Genomic DNA, 18,173 nt, shown 5'->3' with positions numbered 1-18,173 from the left:
GCCCCCTCAGAAAGATTACCATCAACAATGAGATGGCACAGTCTATAGCTTCTGATCTGGTCCTAGGAAAAGTTACAACTGGATTTGGATTCAAGGTAGGTAACCTGAAAGTAGTTCAGGGATACGACATTTGTTCTTTGGCCTTGGTAAATACTCCAATTTTTACAACTATAGTTACTCCAAATATAGCAAAACCAAAAATTGTGTTAGTTAGGGACATGTATTCACCACAGAACATTTGTGACCTTTCAGGTAAGTAGTCATAATTTTGTCCGTAAGAGGGAATTGCCAAGAAATCATTAGGAATATTTTCAATAATTGAGATACAGAAGCATAATTAAAATGGTACCAGAAATTCTTGTAACCTTTACTACTTAGACTAAATATTTTTTCCCCAGATTAGAAAATTTCAACTAATAGAGGAGGTAATGTAGGGGAAAAAACATGGTGACCTGGAACTCTGGAGTCCCAAGTTCTGGTCCCAGCTCTGCCTAAGTTTATGATTTATACTTCTGGACTTCAGTCTCTTCATTATCAAAATAAGCTGGTGAATTGGACAAGCTGTCTTCCAGATCATTTAACAAGGAACCAAATTCTACTTCCCTCTCATAATTTTGTTTTTCATGTATGAAGTCTGACTTTACTTCTTATAGAAATACACTAACTTAATTTTTGTTCTTCTAAACATCCATAGAAAGCCGAGAGAATTCCTATAATCGTTCTAGAAGTTCAAGCATCTCCAGTATTGACAAAGATTCTAAAGAAGCAATTACAGCACTATACTTCATGGAGTCTTTTGCTCGGAAAAATGACTCTACAGTCTCCCCTTGTTTGTTTGTTGGAACTAGTCTGGGAATGGTGTTAATCATCTCCCTGAACCTACCTTCAGCAGATGAACAAAGATTTACAGAACCAGTCATGGTATTTCCAAGTGGTAAGAGTTCTTATTTTATTCCTTAATTGCTATTTTTCACATTTTGACATAAGATAATGTATAACATTAATTTGTATTGATCTGGAAGACTATAAGCATTCTGTATGTTGGAAACTATTGAGAATTTCATAAATCATATACTACCCCAACATTTGTCCTATAGCAACTTACCATTCATTAGGATAAAATAGTATAATCATTTCTATGGTAGTAAACTGTATAACTGCCCACCTAAACAATGCCTTGGGGAAAAAGTTTCTGAAAAGCACTAAGGAAAACCTTAATGCAAAAGTTAAAGTATTTAATGAAGTATTTCTCTAAAGTTCTAGGCCAGAGCAGAGCCTATATCATCCCTGACAAATTCAGAACAATTAAGCTAGAAGCACTACATAGCTTTCGAAAATCTTCAGTAAACTTTCCATCTTGTTTCAAAAGCATACCACACAATTTCTTTCCTTTTTATCCTAGCGCCTGAAGAATTTGACCTAAGTTATGAGTACTGTTGCTAAAGCATATGTTCTTCTTAAAGCAAAGTATCTTCTTCCTACTTGAATTATCTTTTTTTCTTTTCAAAGAGATGAATGTGATTCCTCACGCAATTCCTTTGAACATTTAAAATTTTGTTCTCAGTAACTTTTGCTTTGTATTTCCTATGTATGATAAGAAATGTTTTTCAGACAGTTTTTACGTAAAAAAATAAAAAAGGAATTTTATTAATATATAGGATAAGGAATTTTATTTTAAAAGAATACATATATATCGTATGCCAGGTTAGAGAGAGTTTTGTTTTCTTTTTCAACGTTTATTTATTTTTGGGACAGAGACAGAGCATGAACGGGGGAGGGGCAGAGAGAGAGGGAGACACAGAACCGGAAACAGGCTCCAGGCTCTGAGCCATCAGCCCAGAGCCTGACGCGGGGCTCGAGCTCACGGACCGCGAGATCGTGACCTGGCTGAAGTCGGACGCTTAACCGACTGCGCCACCCAGGCGCCCCAGAGTTTTGTTTTCTTAACTGGTGTACTAAATTCTTATAGATATTTACTTAATGTAGGTGGAATAGTCAGCTCTCTCCTAGTGTGGCAAATTTAGATAAACGTATTTATGTGTATGTGTATGTGTTAAATAACAGAAGTTGATCTTCTCACACTTCTGGAGACTAGAGGGCCAAGATTAAGGAGTCAACAGATTTGGTTTCTTCTGAGGCCTCTCTCCTTGGCTTGCAGATCACCAAAGGTGCCATGTGTTCACATGGCTGTCCTTCAGTGTGCATGTACCCCTAGTGTCTCCCTGTGTATGCTAACTTTTTCTTAGACAGACACCAGTTTGGATTAGGGGCCACCCTAACAACTTCCTCTTAATCGCTTCTTTAAAGGTTGTACCTTCTGAGGTACTGGGTTCTAGGCCTTCAACACATGAATTTGGTGGAGACACAATTCAGCCCATAAAATGCATTGTATTTTAAAAGTTAATCTGCTAGGATCACTGTATTTTAATTGTAAACATATTTCACGATGAGAAAACATCTTTTACTACATTCCTTATTTTAAGGAAATATGCACAATTCTCTTATATTGGTTGAGTTAAAGCCAGATTAGTGAGGTCATAATGAATTATTAAACATTAATTCAATCCACTATTTAACTCAATAAATCGTTATACATATTGGACACCTAATATGTGCCAGGCATTCCTCACAAGTTTAAAGGTGAAAATTTATCTCTTGTGTACAAAAGTTTACAACCATAAGTGAAAGACAGTTTTTTAAGAGATATTCTAAAAAATGTGGTTTTCTATTTAACAAGCTTAGAAATAAACATTCTCTGGAACTGACTTAACAGATCTCTCAATATTGTAGGGAAGTCCTTTAGCATTTTTAGCAAACAGACATAGACTAAAAATGATGGCAAATTACAAAATAAGTATAGATTTAACTTAATAATGTGGTATCTAGTTAGTAAGTAGTTGCAAAGCTTTTCCTCATCTAGTTAAAGATATATAATGGGAACCTGTCTTCTCCAATTTTCTATGTCATTATTCTCCTGTTCCTTCCAGACTTTAGTTAATATCAATACCAGCTCACCAATTGTAACAAATGTACCACATTAATACAAGATGTTAATAAAGGACAAAGGGGTCATATGGGAGCTCTCTGTACTACTTGCTCAATTTTCTGTAAACCTACAAGTGCTCTAAAAAAAGTATTTTTTTAAAAAAGAGGTATACAATAGAGAAAACTATGAAGCTGGTTTCCAATGTGTTTTACAAATAACCATGGAAAAGAGAGAAAGCCTAATTAAAAGATCATAAGAGACTACTATGAACAACTATATGCAAATAAACCAGACAACCTAAAAGAAGTGGATAAATTCCTGGAAACATATAACATACCAAGACTGAATCATAAAAAAATTAAAAGTCTGAACAGATCTATAACTACTAAGGAGATTGAATCAGTAATCAAAAACCTCTCAATAAAGAAAAGCCAACTCTTTTTTTAAGGAATCTTTTCACTTTAATTTACTGTGGTTGTCTTGACAGCAAATTCTATTCAATGATATGGAAATTTGAACTGTACTCAATCATTGAATTTTAGAGTGGAAAAGCACCTTAAGGTTATCCATTCCCTGTAGTTATGCCTTAGTCTGTATCAGAATCACTTGGAGGGTTTGTTACAACACCGATTATTGGTCCCCACCCTCAGAGTTTCTAATTAAACAGGTCCGGGGTGGGGTCCGAGGATTTGCATTTTTAACAAGCTTCCAGGTGATGCTGATTCTACAAATGCCACTTTACATAGGCTAGGATGGAAAAATCTACAATTCTTTACTCCTGTGCAGGGAAAAACACAGTGCTTCCTCCTTCTGTGTGTTTCTTCTGTGTGCCTCTTTCAAACTGCTTCCACACTCACAACACTTCTGACACCACATGTGGAGAGGTTTTTCCCCATAAGAAGCAGGTCTTTGCAACACCAGCTGGGTGTCCCACAGTTTAACTCAATTCTGACACTATCTGGAGATAATTGTCAGATTCCACAGGTTAAGAACTCATTCCCACAAAACTGCTCCCTCTCCTTCCTTTAGATGTCAATCACCAGTCTAGTTTGTCACCTGTGCTTCTGACACATTGGCTATAAATCTGATGTTCCCACAACCCCCTCTTTGGGTTCAATTAATTTGTTAGAGTGGCTTACAGAACTCAGGAAAACTGTTTACTTACCATTTACCAGTTTATTATGAAAGGATACAGATGAACATCCACGTGGAAGAGATGCGTGGGTAAGGTATGTGGAAAAGAACACAGAGTTTCCATACCCTCTCCAGGAGCGTCAGTCTCCCTGCACTAACACCTGTTCACAAACCCGGAAGCTCTTCAAAGCCCTTCCTTTTGGGTTTTTATGGAGGCTTCATTACTTAGGCATGATTGACTAAATCATTGATCATTGGTTGAATTCAATCTCCAGGCCCCTCCTCTCCGGAGATTGGGAAGGGATGGGACTAAAGGTACCAACCCTCTAAACACAGCTGGTTCCTCTGGCAACCAGCCCCTATCCTTGGGTAAGATCCAAAAGTCACCTCATTAACATAATAAAAGACACCTGTGTTTTTCTCCTCCTTGAGGAAATTCCAAAGGTTTTAGCAGCTCAGTGCCAGATACAGAATAAAGACCAAAATAAATGTTTATTATAAATCACAATATCACACATGCAAATTCAGCTTAATTACAATCCTGGTTAAATTTATTTCTCCCTGCTTATTTATATGCCTGTGCAGCTGAACATGGCTGGAGAAAAACATAACCACAATAAATAGTCTCATTTTGAAATAAATCACCAATAACTTCAAGTAGGTTCCTATGCTGCTGGGTAATATCCTCTCTCCCACACTCTCAATCATATATTTTCTCCACTCTCCTCAAACCTCAAATACCTCCTCCACTATTTTCAATGTCAGCTAATGACCATGTGTCCTCTTTTACTGAGAAAATTGAAACAAGCAGATAACTTCAAACACCACATCTACCAACCTGTCTGCTTATATCTCCATGGTCTCTGTATTCTCTCCTGTTATTATGACTAAACTGTGTAAGCTCCCAACTTGGCCAACTTCTCTATTTGTATACTCAAAGTCAATCCAGCAACTTTTCCTGTTTCCTTTATACCTAATTGTGTAATTATAGTTATAATAAATACTTATCTTTCTGCTAGATCAGCAAATAAACATGCTGTTCTTTCTCCCATTAAAGGAGAAAAACTTGGGGTGCTTGGCTGGCTCAGTCGGTACAGCATAAAACTCTTGATCTTGGGGTCGTGAGTTTGAGCCCCACAGTGGGTGTAGAGATTACTTAAAATCTAAAAGTAAATGAGTAAATAAAAGAGAGACACTCTGTCTTGAATCTGTCCCTCTATAATGCTCCATTTCATTTCTTTTTCTTTAATGCAAAATCTTTGAAATGTTTTTGTTATATTCACGATTTCCAATTTTATTCTTTCATTCTCTCTAGGCTCCATTCTAAACAAGCTTTCTCCCATACCAATCAATAAAAACCTTTGTCTGGTCACCACTGACCTCATGGCTCAATCCAATGGTCAGTTGTCAGGCCATGTATTACTTGACATATCAGCAACATATTACCAAGTTGACCGTTGTCCCTACCTTAAAAACACTTCACTTGGATTCCAGAACAGTATATTTGCCTACTTTTCCTCCTACCTTTGTAGCCATTCCTTCTCAGTCCACTTTACTGGTTCCTCCTCATTTCACTAGACTTAAAACATAAGAATGCCCAAAGACGGACTCAAACCTTTTCTGTTTTCTATTTACATTCGAGGACAAAATGACTTTAAACCTGCCTCATGACTTTAAATGCCATTGAAAATCTAATGGGTTATATATTTTTTATTTATAGTCTGGAATTGTCTCCAAATTTCTGACATAGATATCCAGTTACTTGACATCCACTTGGATTAATCGTCTCAAACTTACCATGTCCAAAATCGAGTTCCTGGTTTCCTTTCCTTTCTCCCATATTCATTACCACATCTGTTCATGACAATTCCATCCTTCCAATTTCTCTCGTCAGTAACATTAGAATCATCCTGGACCACTGTTTCTTTCACACTCTGAATCTAATTTATTAGCAAATTCTGTTGGCTTGACTTTTATAGTATCCTCAGATTCTGACCATTGCTTACCACTTCTATTGTTACCACCTGATTGGAAGAAACTTTTATCCTTTCCTTGCCTTGATTTATTGTAGTAACCTCTTAACTGTTCTCCCTTTGGAATATGGCCAGCAGAAAGAGTGATCATCTTAAATGAAAATTAGATTACATCACTCTATTCTCAGAATCTTCCTTATACCAGGTAAAAGTCTGAGTCTTTACTGTGTTCTACAAGACCCTTTATAACTGGATCCATCTCTGATCTCTCTGATCTCATCATCTCTAAGTCTGCCCTTTGCTGCTCTAGAAAGTCAAGATCTGAAAAGAGTTTGAGATTTTACTTTATTTGCAAGCTAATAAAGTTAGGTTTCCAGTTTTATGAATGTTGATAGAAGATAACAGACTCCTGGTTCAGAGATGAAAGATAATCAGATATCTGACCAGTAGTCAGTATATCAGCATTTTGTGCTGGTTTCCTGAGTCCTGATTCTCACAGTATGAAGCAAAGAAGCCTTCTCTTCTATATTAGTCTGCTCAAGACACCATAACAAAATACCACAGAGAGGGTGGCTTAAATAACAGAAATTTATTTTCTCACACTTCTGCAGACTGAAAATCCCAAACCAGTGTCCCAGCAGTGTTGGTATCTGGTGAGAGCTCTCTCTTTGAGTTGTAGACAGCTGCCTGTACACTGTGTTCTCATAGTGTTTCTTCTGTGTCCAGAAAGAGTGAACAAACACTGGTGTCTCTTGTTTTAAGGACACTAATTCTATCAGATCATGGCCCTACCCTATGGCCTCATTTAACCTTAGAGGCCCCATCTCCAAGTACATCCACACTGGGGGTTAAGTCTTCAACCTAAGAATTTGAGAGAGGGGAGAGGTAGAAACATTTAATCTGTAACACCTTCTACTCTATTAAAATGTAATCATACCTTTTCCCTAGAGTTCTTATCTCCTTTCCTGCTTTATTTTTTTCCTTAGTATTTATCAGTGTCTAATATCTCAAATATATATACTTAGACCATATATGGTCTATCTCTATCATCTAAAATAAACTCTAGGAAAGTAGAGATTTATCTCTGTTTTATTCACTATTATATTCCCTAAAACAGAACCTAGAACACATAGTAAGTCCTCAATAAATATAAGTGAAGGTTGTAGTAGGGTAGGCTGCCATTGTGGAAAGCTGGAGTAAGGTATACTTCCAGCCAGTGAGACCTCCTTCAAGAGGAAAGTCCTAATTACTTGTGTGGTAAATTATTTACCATAGACTGAACTGTGAAGATCTTATTATACAGGACCTTAAATTTAAGCTTACTTTGCAATGAAGTGTATTTCTGAAATAGTAGTGGCTTACAATTTGGACTTTAAGTTTTTTTTTTTTTTTAAGTTAGGAAAGATTAATGGCAAGTCATAAAGATTAATAATACATATTTGAAAAAACTTAAACCCTGTATAAACCTAATGGACAGAATATAATCAAAGCATTTTTTTTATCACAAATTAGGAGACAAAGCAGCTGTTTTGGCAAGGGCAGATTATTGAGAAATTGTCATTTTGATGCTGACAGTTTGTAAGCATCAGGTATAAGTAAAATGGCTTCCAAAATGTAGATTTCTTATCTTTTTAACCTACCTTAGGGTATCTCTAAATTGAGGGTGCTAAGATATTTATAATTAGAAGAGTTATCCCATGACAGGTAATTAAGGAAATGTGGCTTTATAGAAGAATGAATCCTAGATGAATTCTAATTAAATCACTTGTCATAGCTTTGGAAATCCCCCCCGCCCCCCCCCCCACTTCCGGAACACTGGGAGAGCTGTTCTTTTATTCCTTGATGAAGTGCCCAAACCCTGCTCTCCTAACTTCTTCAGTTCCCTTGTAGGACATTTGCAAAATTCTTCTTTTTAAAGTGGATTTTAAAACACAACTGGGATGTTAAATCATCTAAATACGTTATTTTAAATTTGATTAAGCACTTTAAGTTATAAAGTACTTTAAATGGAATGTATATTTATTATCCTTCCTTTTACAAGTGTCTGTCATATGTACACTTTTGAGGCAATATTAGCCTAGGTTAATCCCCTTACTCTCTCTACATGATGTCAGAGGACAAAGGAAAAAAAAGGCTCTTGGGCATTGCTTACAGGAGTCTGGTAATGTCCCAAAGTCAATCTGTCACAAGTTGCCTCCCAAGTTTTATAATATCCTGTTTATAATATCCTGGACTGGTAAAAATAGCCCATAGGTAATAATTTGGCATGGATATTCAAACTTGGAGAATCCAGGTGAGTAAACTTCTTTTCTATATAAACATGCATAAGCCTGCATAAGAGCCAAAGGAAGTTTTTTTTTTTTCTAATACAATCAAAATTGCTAGCATGAACTCTATATGTCAAAATTTCATGAAATTTATTCCAGGTGTTCAATTTCAGAAGAAGAAACCGTTTTCTAGTAAATGAGCCTAAGAAATAAGGAAATAGAATCAGATGGCATGATTTTTTTCAGTTGGAGTTATTTCAATAAATGAAAATTATAAATGTTCTAAAATTTGCTTTTAAAAAAAGGATTTTAAGGGAGACTATATAGTATAGCAAAAGAATACTGGATTAGAAATTAGGAAATGTGAATTCTAGTCCAGGCTCAACAACCAACCTGCCATCTGACATGGCCCAAATCTGGGCCTCCATCTTCTCATTAATAAAATGAAAGGATTTGGGTGCTTGGCTGGCTCAGTTGGTAGGGTGTATGTGACTCTTGATCTTGGTAAGTTTGAGCCTTACATTGGGTGTAGAGACTACTTAAAAATAAAATCTTAAAAGTAAATAAATAATAAAATGCAAGGATTTGACAAGTTGATGTCTTAGGCCCCTTTTAGATCTAACATTCTATGTTTCCAAGTTATTGCAACTGATGAACTCGCAAATCTACTGATTTATGTATATTACTGCAATATTGTGGCACTATAAATTATAAATAATTATAATATAAAGCATTTATTGCCTGTGAATAACAGCTGTTTTAGAAAGAATTTCACATGCCAGTGATATGAAATTGTTTTTATAGGTACATTCCTCTCACTGAAAGGAGCTGTGCTAACATTCTCCTGTATGGACCGAACTGGTGGATTAATGCAACCGCCATATGAAGTTTGGAGGGATCCAAACAACATAGATGAAAATGAAAAATCTTGGAGAAGGAAACTGATCATGAGCTACCCCTCTCCATCCCAAGAAACAGGAGATCATCAGTATACAGTAATCTGCTCAGAAAAACAAGCCAAAGTCTTCTCACTGCCTTCTCAGACTTGTCTTTATGTTCATAACATCACGGAGACATCTTTTATACTGCAAGCAGACGTGGTGGTCATGTGTAACAGTGCCTGCTTGGCATGCTTTTGTGCCAATGGGCATATCATGATAATGAGGTACTTGCCTTCTTTATAAATTGTCTGGTAATCACAACAGTGTGAATAAGGTACAATTTTGAAAAGTATATGTGTAATGTGCAATCAAGAAGCAAACTGAGATCATTCTTTCATTATGTTTGTGAATGTTTTATTGTTTGACAATTTGAAGAAACTCTGTTTTTTTTTTAATTTTTTTTGTTAAAAATGCTTTGCATTCTGAATGAAATACATATATTTTAATTGATTTCAAGGAATCTAAGGAAAGACTGATTTTTCTGGTCATTCACACAATTCAAGCATTTATTGAACATATGTACCTCCCATATACTATGCTAGTCATGTAATATAAAAATGAATAAGCTATAAGGAAAAGAAATTAACTTACTTTTACTATGTTCTATAGTCCACATAAGTATTTTACATACAGAATTTAATTTGATCCTTATGGTTTCTGTAGAACATAGGAAAACAAAGTATTATTTGCATCCTCCATTTTACATATGTTAATAAATTAAAGTTTAAATCACCTCAGGTTATAAGTCTAGGAAAAAGTGAGACCAGCACTGAACAGTATACTAAAAGTCATCACTACAACTGAAATATAACACTGTATAAGTTTAAGGTATACAGCACAATGATTATACACACACACACACACACACACACAATATATATATAACAGTAATTTCACTCTATGTGTGTGTATGTGTGTGTGTATATATATATATATATATATATACACATATATATATGACTACCACAATAACAGTTAACACATCCATCACTTCACATAGTTACATTTGTGTGTGTGTGTGTGGTGAGAAGTTTAAGATCTAATCTTCTAGCAATCAAGTATACAATACAGTATTGTTAACTATGAGTCACCATGCTGTACATTAGACCCCCAGAAGGTATTAATCTTGTAACTGTAAGTTTATGCCCTTTGACAACCTTAATAATGTGCTATCAGCTGAGAGATTTCATTATACTGTTAGTAAACTAGAATAAAATTCATGAGACACAAAATTAATTACCTAGTTATTTTATGAATTCAACAAACGTTTAATAAATATAACCTATGTAGAAGTCACTGTCATTCATTTTAATACATCACCTGGTTCTAAAAATCATTGAGACAGTTAAGCATTATACTAGGCCTATGAAAGATATAAAAATTAGTAAAAACATAGTCCTAATCCTTAAAAAGCTTACTATCAAATTGGGGAGATAAGACAGATACACAAATAATAACACAATGAACATGTATATTCCAACAGAGGAAATATAGGATTGAATCTTCTAGTCACAAACTAAGTTCTCAGAATCAAAGTCACGCGATAGTTGGTATATGTTATTAAATACAAGATGTTGGGAGGAAAGTAAACTGGAGAGAAAGATTGGGGTAAATTATTGAGGACCTGTAATGGCAGGCTAATGAGTTTGATATTAATCAGTTAATAGGAAACACTGTTTTTAAAGCTGAATTTAACTTTCTCTAGCTATACATCGGGAAATACATATAAAGGAAGAGCTTGAAATGGTCTTCTGAACTAAAGTTTTAGCTATCTCGAAAGCAAGGTGGAAACAGATGTGAGGGATAATTGAGGAAAACTTGCTAAATATAAAACTGATTGTGAAAGGTAATGGAGGCCATTAAATCACAGGATTAGAAGAGAATTTAACTGAAAATATTTAATGAACCTGGGTAGCAGCGACGTCATTAAAACAGGAAATAAGAGAATTTGGAAAAGCTGAAAATGAGAAATTTGAGAATGAATTCTTGGAATATGAGGTGTTTTTAAGTGATCCCACAGAAGTTTGGCAAGCAATTTTAGGTTTGGACTGTTAGAAAAATATGGAAGATCCAGCTCTGTTAGTCATCTATATAAATGCATTAGTGAAAGTTACAGCAGTGAATGAGATCATCAAAGAAGATAGTATAAAAAGAACGGAGAAATAGACTGATCTGGGTACAAAAACTTGGGGATATCTCTATATTTATGTAGTAAAATAAAAACAAAATCCAGCAGAGGATATTGAGAAGAAGTCATCAGAGATATAGGAAAAGGAGAAGAATAACTTCGTGAAATAAAAAGGATAGAAGAGTATCCAAACAAAAATAGAAGACCACCAAGAAAACGTCAAGAGGTAGTCAGATATAGCAGAGAGGCCAAAGAATTTGAGTAGAAGAAAAAACACTAGGTCTGGCCTGGCAACTAGTAGGGTATCAGTGATCCTTGCAAAACAAATCTTAGAAGCATAGTGGAGGCAAAAACAAAATTTTCAATGGAGAAAGAGACAGTGGTATAGATCAAAAGTTGACAAACTACAGCCAACAGGCCATATCTATCCTGCCCTTCCTGTAATCTGATATTGTACAGCTGGCAAGCTAAGAATGGATTTTACATTTTAAAATGTTGAAAAAAATCAAAGAGAATATTTCATAATATGTGAAAATTACATGAAATTAAAATTTCAATGTTCATAAATAGTTTTTGGAACACAGCCACACCCATTTGTTTACATATTGTCTAGCTGCTTTTGCATGACAAGGCAGAGTTGAGTAGTTAGACTATATGGCCTACAAAGCCTACAATATTTACTATCTGGCTCTTTAATAAATGTTTGCCAACCCCTGGTATAGATTATTTTTTCAGGAAACTTTGTGGTAAAAAGATAGATGAGGGACAGGAAAGTAGTTCAAGAGCAAAACTTGGCTTTCGAGAGTGTTTTCATTGTTAGATTTTCTTTAATAGAGGAGACATGTAAGCCAAGGAAAAGTAGCTACATAAAGTTTAAAAAAAATAAAAAAAATCATTTACTGTCTACTCATTCTCTTAGATATTTCTGGTTCTGTCTCTGTTTCTCTGTTTCTGTTTCTCTTTCTCAAACTATTTTTCAGTATTTGTCATGAAAATCATTCCAGTCCTGTTTGAAAATTAGGACTTAACTCCTAGACATGCCTTAGTTTTGAGGGAAAAAAAAAAAATGTGTATCACACATACCCTCTCCTCCCCAAGCTCACATTTAGTCACTCAAAATTTTTCTTTTAAGTTAAAAGACGTTAAACTGTTGTCACAATTGAAATTTTTAGTTTGATAGTGATTACTTACCTTGTTTTTGCAAAATTTTAGTGAGTCTCGTTTTCTCAAATGATACTGAGTATATCTGAAAATTAATTTCCATTTACATAAATATGTGCTGCCATCTACATTTATCAGGAGGGAAATGGCTTGAAAAATGAAAAATAGAGAGTTTAAAAAACAGCAGGAGTCATGGCAACAGGAGAATTAAGATACTATCTCTGTCTTCCTCTGCTCTATGTAAAAACTGCTTTACATGGTAATGGCTACTTTAATATTAATTATGTCCTAGTGGAAAATCTTCATGTGTTCTTGAGGATCTCAAAAATATTTGGAAGGAAATTACCTTGGGATGATTTTAGTAATATATATAATATGTAGCTTGAAGAACTGAATCCTTCAAATTGGCATGCTCCTGACTTTGATCATCTTCCCATGCTAAGTATTTTCCTAGATATTTCCAGATCCTATCAGAAATTAACTCTACTGAGTCCATTCTTCTCAAGACCTAGTTTTCTGATAGTTGGCAGGTAGCTGATTGCTTACATGCTAATGTACCCAAACCTAGAAAGTAGTAGACAGGGATACAAGAGTCGTATCTATAAATGTGTTCTCAAACTGGGCTTTTAGTGAAAACCATTGTTAGTTACGTGATACTATTTCCTTATAAAGTGTCCCTGCACAGAAAAAAATCTATTTTTTCAACTTTAAAAGCACTTGGTTCCTGGTTCTTAGCAAGTAAATTACTTTTTGCCATTTCCAACCTGAAGTAATTAAACCATTTTTGTTTTCTTCGCTTACTTTTATTATGCTACATAAACAATGTAGCTTATCAGAAAAGTCCATTGGAATCCCTTCCCCACCGCCACCCATTAATTTGACAGAATCTAGCATGGAAGTCTGTTTAACCAGGTTTGTTTTGGCTCACAGCCTAAAGACCTCAATTACTTGAAATGTCATAACATATTAAGTCTTTGAAATCCAGTACATATTTTACACTTACAGAATACCTCAGTTCATGCAAACCACATATCAACTGCTCAATAACCATATGTAGCTACTGGCTACCATATCGGACAACATAGTGCCAGAACCTCATGGAAAGCTTTTTCCAACTGTGCACATTTCAGATCCCATTCTATATTGTAAAGTTCTAGGGCTTAACTTGTAATAACAAACTACTTTCATAAGAGAAATAAGTAGGTTTTTTTCAAGGTACTGGTTTTATGATCTGGGATAATTTAAAATCATCCTGCACACCAGAATCAGTTGAACAATTTGAAAGCTGGAGATTTAATGACAAGTCTCTTTTTATCCTTTTGGTATTAGAGGTGTGATTTAAAAGCAATGAGACCAGTTTCTTCAGTAGTTTGCAAAACTGGCTCTTGTGGCCATATCCAAAGGGACATTCTGATGAATATTTAAGCAAAATTTTGGGCTACCACATAAGGATAAGATTATAGCTATTTGGTAAGACACTGGAGATGAGTGGTATTCATTTAGATATGCCTAATTCTGATCTATTATTAATACTTATTCTCATTCCCGTACAGCCCTAACCATGTTTATTTACTAAGCATGCCTTCAGCGCAGATGTCCTAAGTCATAGGTAATTTTTATTTCCTGTGTGTAGAGGGAGTAGAGGAATGGGGAGCAAAGCCACTCCATGGCCAGGCACAGTGAACTGGATCCATTCCATGTCTTCATCAGTGCATAACCTCCTCAGACTCAGGAGTTTTGCCTTAAAAGGAGACAGTAGACCAAGTACTTTCTAGTGGTGATGTTTCTCCCATAACCAAAGACTGCAACCTTTGGTTGCAGGAACCTGTGAAATGCTGCAGAGTGTATTCTGAAATTGCTGGCCACTACATTTAATCCACCCTTCAAACATATTTGCTAAGTATCTGTGTGGATTAAGAGAAGGAACCAGGCCCATAATTTTTTGTGTGTATATAATTTTATGTCAAAGTCTTAGTTTTTTTACCAGAGACTTCAAGAGAATAAAAAGAAACAAACATTAAATAGTGGTATAAAAATAAATGTTTTTATGTAAGGAACTGTACATTTTACACAGAGAAATGAAAGCTTCTAACAAAGTGAATATGAAATGTGGATTTGCTTTTTTCCATTCAGCCTACCTAGTCTTCGCCCAATGTTGGATGTTAATTATTTGCCACTGACAGACATGAGGATAGCACGGACATTTTGTTTTACCAATGAAGGCCAAGCGTTATACCTCGTCTCTCCTACTGAAATTCAGCGGTTAACATACAGCCAAGAGATGTGTGATAATCTACAGGTAGGTCAGGCACATTTATGAATACACATTGGATATGGTTGTAAAAAGAGAATGAGAGAGATATCTAATAGCTAAATATTATTGGGGCAGGCAATAAATATGCCTTCCCTAGAAGTTTTGAATATATGTTCATCATTGTGACCCTGTCAAGTTTAGTGTGGGTGTAGTTATACACAGAAAAAAAAAAAAAAAGAAAGAAAGAAAGAGGGGGACTGATGGGGAATATGCAAAGATCATACATATTAATGGCTGAGTTTTTGTTTGGTCATTTTATTGTTTTTTGTTTTTTGTTTTTTTTTCTATGGAGAATCCCCTGTAAGATTATAAACTCTCCCTCCAAGGTGGGGACTATGCACGTGCACGCAAAAATCTTGCATACAATTCAGGGAGTTCATGGACTTTTTAAAAAAAGAAGTCTAAATTTTAAGAGCCATACAAAATAAATACATATCCTGTGGGTTAGTATTGGGCATTTGTGTTTTATCATAGCAGTGAGCAGAGCTTTGAAACAAAATAAATATAAAAGCTTATCAAAACCTTAGATAACCTAAAAGTGGTTACAAAAGAGCATCTTAGAGATTTAATTGGTTCAACCCCTTTATTTTACAAAACAGAAAACTAAAACCCATCCATTTTAATAGAGAGGTTGAAAGTATAAGCTCTGAACTATTTAAGTTGTATTTTGCCCACTTGTATAACTTTGGGAATTTTGCTTAACCGACCTGTATGCTCTGCCTTGGAACACTGTCATGAGAATTAAGTCAAGAACTGAGCCCAGTGCCTGGAATATAGTATGTTTTAAAAATAAATAATAATGTTCCTATTATTGTTATTCAGCAATTGCTTGTTGAGTGGTTACCATATGCCTGGTACTTGGCTAGGTTCTAGTTAAGATACAAGTCTCTACCTGCTAGTGTGGAGGAAGATAAGTCAACAGACAAGCACCGCACTCTGTCTGACAGAAAAAGACTGTCTATATGTGGCTGTGCCAGAGCTGAGGAGACATGGAACAGGGGCCCCTGGGTTATGGGATAGCAGGGAGGGCTAATTAGAACAAGGTTGTAAAGGATGAATAAGAGTCATCTATAGGGATGGGTGGCTGGGAATGGAAAAGGATATGATATTCTCGGCAGAGTAGTGTCATGCAAAAATTCCAGAGGTTCAGGAAACTGCCAATAAACTGCAGAGTTAGACAGTGAAAAGGGTGGAGGGATAGTACTGGGGAATTATTCAAAAGTAGATCTTGGAGCACCCTGTAAGCTCCTTAAGGAATCTGGCATTTATCCCAAGGGGAACAGGAAGTCATGGAAAAGGTTTAGCAAATTTGTTTATTAAAACTAATATTCTGGTTACATATAGTTTTGAAGAATTTGAGAGAACAATTAGGAGGTGTTTTTTTTTTTTTTTTAATAATTAAGGCCAAAAATAACAGTGGCTTAAAATAAGGGAGCTAGCAGTGAGAATGGAGAGAATTAGCAGATTTAATAGTAAGAGTGTAATCAGTTGGATTGGAAGGTTATTAGATATAGCAGTGAGGGAAAGGAAGGGATTAATAATTATCCCTGGGTTTCTGGCTAAGTAAATGGTGCTGCCACTTCCAAAGAGAAGGGATCCAGGAGGAAGAGTGCAGGTCTGGTGAGAAGAGGTGAGAGAGAGTCACGCTGCAGGTTCATGGACAACTGATATTAGGTCACACATCTCTTGACTTTTGGTTGAAGTTCCTTCCTCCATACCAATGATTCTCAAATTTTGGTCTGCTTCAGAAAGACCTGAAGAGCACACTAAAAATATAGATAACCAAAGAACATTTATGTAGGTTCTGATTTAATATGTATGAAATGAAGCGCAAGCACCTGTATTTCTAACAAGGTATTTCTCCAGTCATTCTAAAGCACATCAGATATTGAAAACAACTGTGTCTCACTATGCTGCCTATTTTGACTCATTTATCTTGAATCATTTCCTAATTTTGTACTTCATATAAAAATAAATCCAAACTTCCTCCACATACTCCCAAAGGCTTCCTACTTCATAGGTTAGTCCATGCTTAGTTCAGGAAGGGGGTTCAGACAGGAAAGAGGCTATAGTAATTGAAAAAGGAAAAGCAGTCCAGATTGTGAGTCACTGATCAGGTGGAGATTAATCCTAGGGTAAATATATTGCTTCTCATGCTTTCTAACTAACTGTAAAGGGGAGAAGAGAAGAGGACATAAAAATGAAAATTTAAAGATGTCAATTACAGGAGAAGGGAAGGAAAAGGAGGTGGAGAAAGAAATGCCAGAGAGAAAACTGGGAGGAAAGCAAAAATCACCAGGAAAATATATGGAAAGCAGATTGTCTTTTCATTATGTGCTTTAACATTCCACAATGTTTTATTATTATTATTATTATTATTATTAATTTATTTTTAGTTACTCTAATGATTTTTTGTTTGAATTTGATGCAGGACATGCTAGGAGATTTGTTTATTCCCATAGAGACACCAGAAGCTCAAAATAGAGGCTTTCTCAAGGGACTCTTTGGTGGAAGTGGACAGACATTTGACAGAGAAGAGCTCTGTGAGTAAACTCCTGATTATGAAGCTGTATCACAAAATAGAAGACCTGTTTCTGTGTGTGTGTGTGTGTGTGTGTGTGTGTGTGTGTGTGTAACTTAATATAATATGTGATCTCAAATTCTAGACTAGGGTTTTTTGCTTCTGTATCTTGAAAATTATTTTTTACCAAATATGAATAAAATCGGTTACTTAATATTAGGAAATAGTTTAATAAAAATACTGCATGCAATTCATACAAATAATTAGTAAGCTAATAAATATGTCATTTGCAAGTAGATCATATGCACGAGGCAGGTGAAGATACTCAGTTACTGAATTCTGGAAAAAATGTTTATGGATCTGCTACCTTGAAACCACTGCTGGGAAACAGATTCTTTATCCAGAACACAAGGCTTATCAATGCTACAGAATAAATTACTTTAAAATTCTTCCAGTGAAACTCTGACAAACAATAATTGAAAAGGAGTAGAAAGATACTAGGGAACATTTTCAGAAAGAAAAATGTGTTTTCCAGAATATCTCACCACTATTTAGTCTTGCAGATCAAAACTCCTTTTCTCTTGAACTTTTAACCAAGCAGAAGATCTAGATGCCTCCATATGATGGAATATTTTTCAGCCATAAAAACAAATGAAGTTTGATACATGATACAACATGAATGATACTTGAAAACACCATGTTAAGTTAAAGAAGGAAGACAAAAAAGACCACGTATTATATGATTCCA

At 35.3% G+C, this 18,173-nt stretch overlaps 1 protein-coding gene across 7 annotated transcripts in view; it reads left to right on the top strand.

Moving 5' to 3' along the window:
• STXBP5L (syntaxin binding protein 5L) overlaps nt 1-18,173 on the top strand; it is a 403,067-nt gene that overhangs the window by 377,580 nt on the left and 7,314 nt on the right. For all 7 annotated transcript variants that reach the window (XM_086675312.1, XM_086675318.1, XM_086675315.1 and 4 more), the window contains 4 exons: nt 695-934; nt 9,165-9,525; nt 14,724-14,889; nt 17,336-17,447. In XM_086675312.1, coding sequence (XP_086531438.1) covers nt 695-934; nt 9,165-9,525; nt 14,724-14,889; nt 17,336-17,447 — 879 coding nt within the window. The remainder of the gene's footprint in view (nt 1-694; nt 935-9,164; nt 9,526-14,723; nt 14,890-17,335; nt 17,448-18,173) is intronic.

This window comes from Puma concolor, chromosome C2 (genome assembly GCF_028749965.1).
Source record: "Puma concolor isolate L17-30 chromosome C2, mPumCon1.1.hap2, whole genome shotgun sequence".
Classification (NCBI taxonomy): Eukaryota; Metazoa; Chordata; class Mammalia; order Carnivora; family Felidae; genus Puma; species Puma concolor.
Note: the sequence above shows the minus strand (reverse complement) of the source record. Positions and strands in the feature narration are given on the sequence as shown.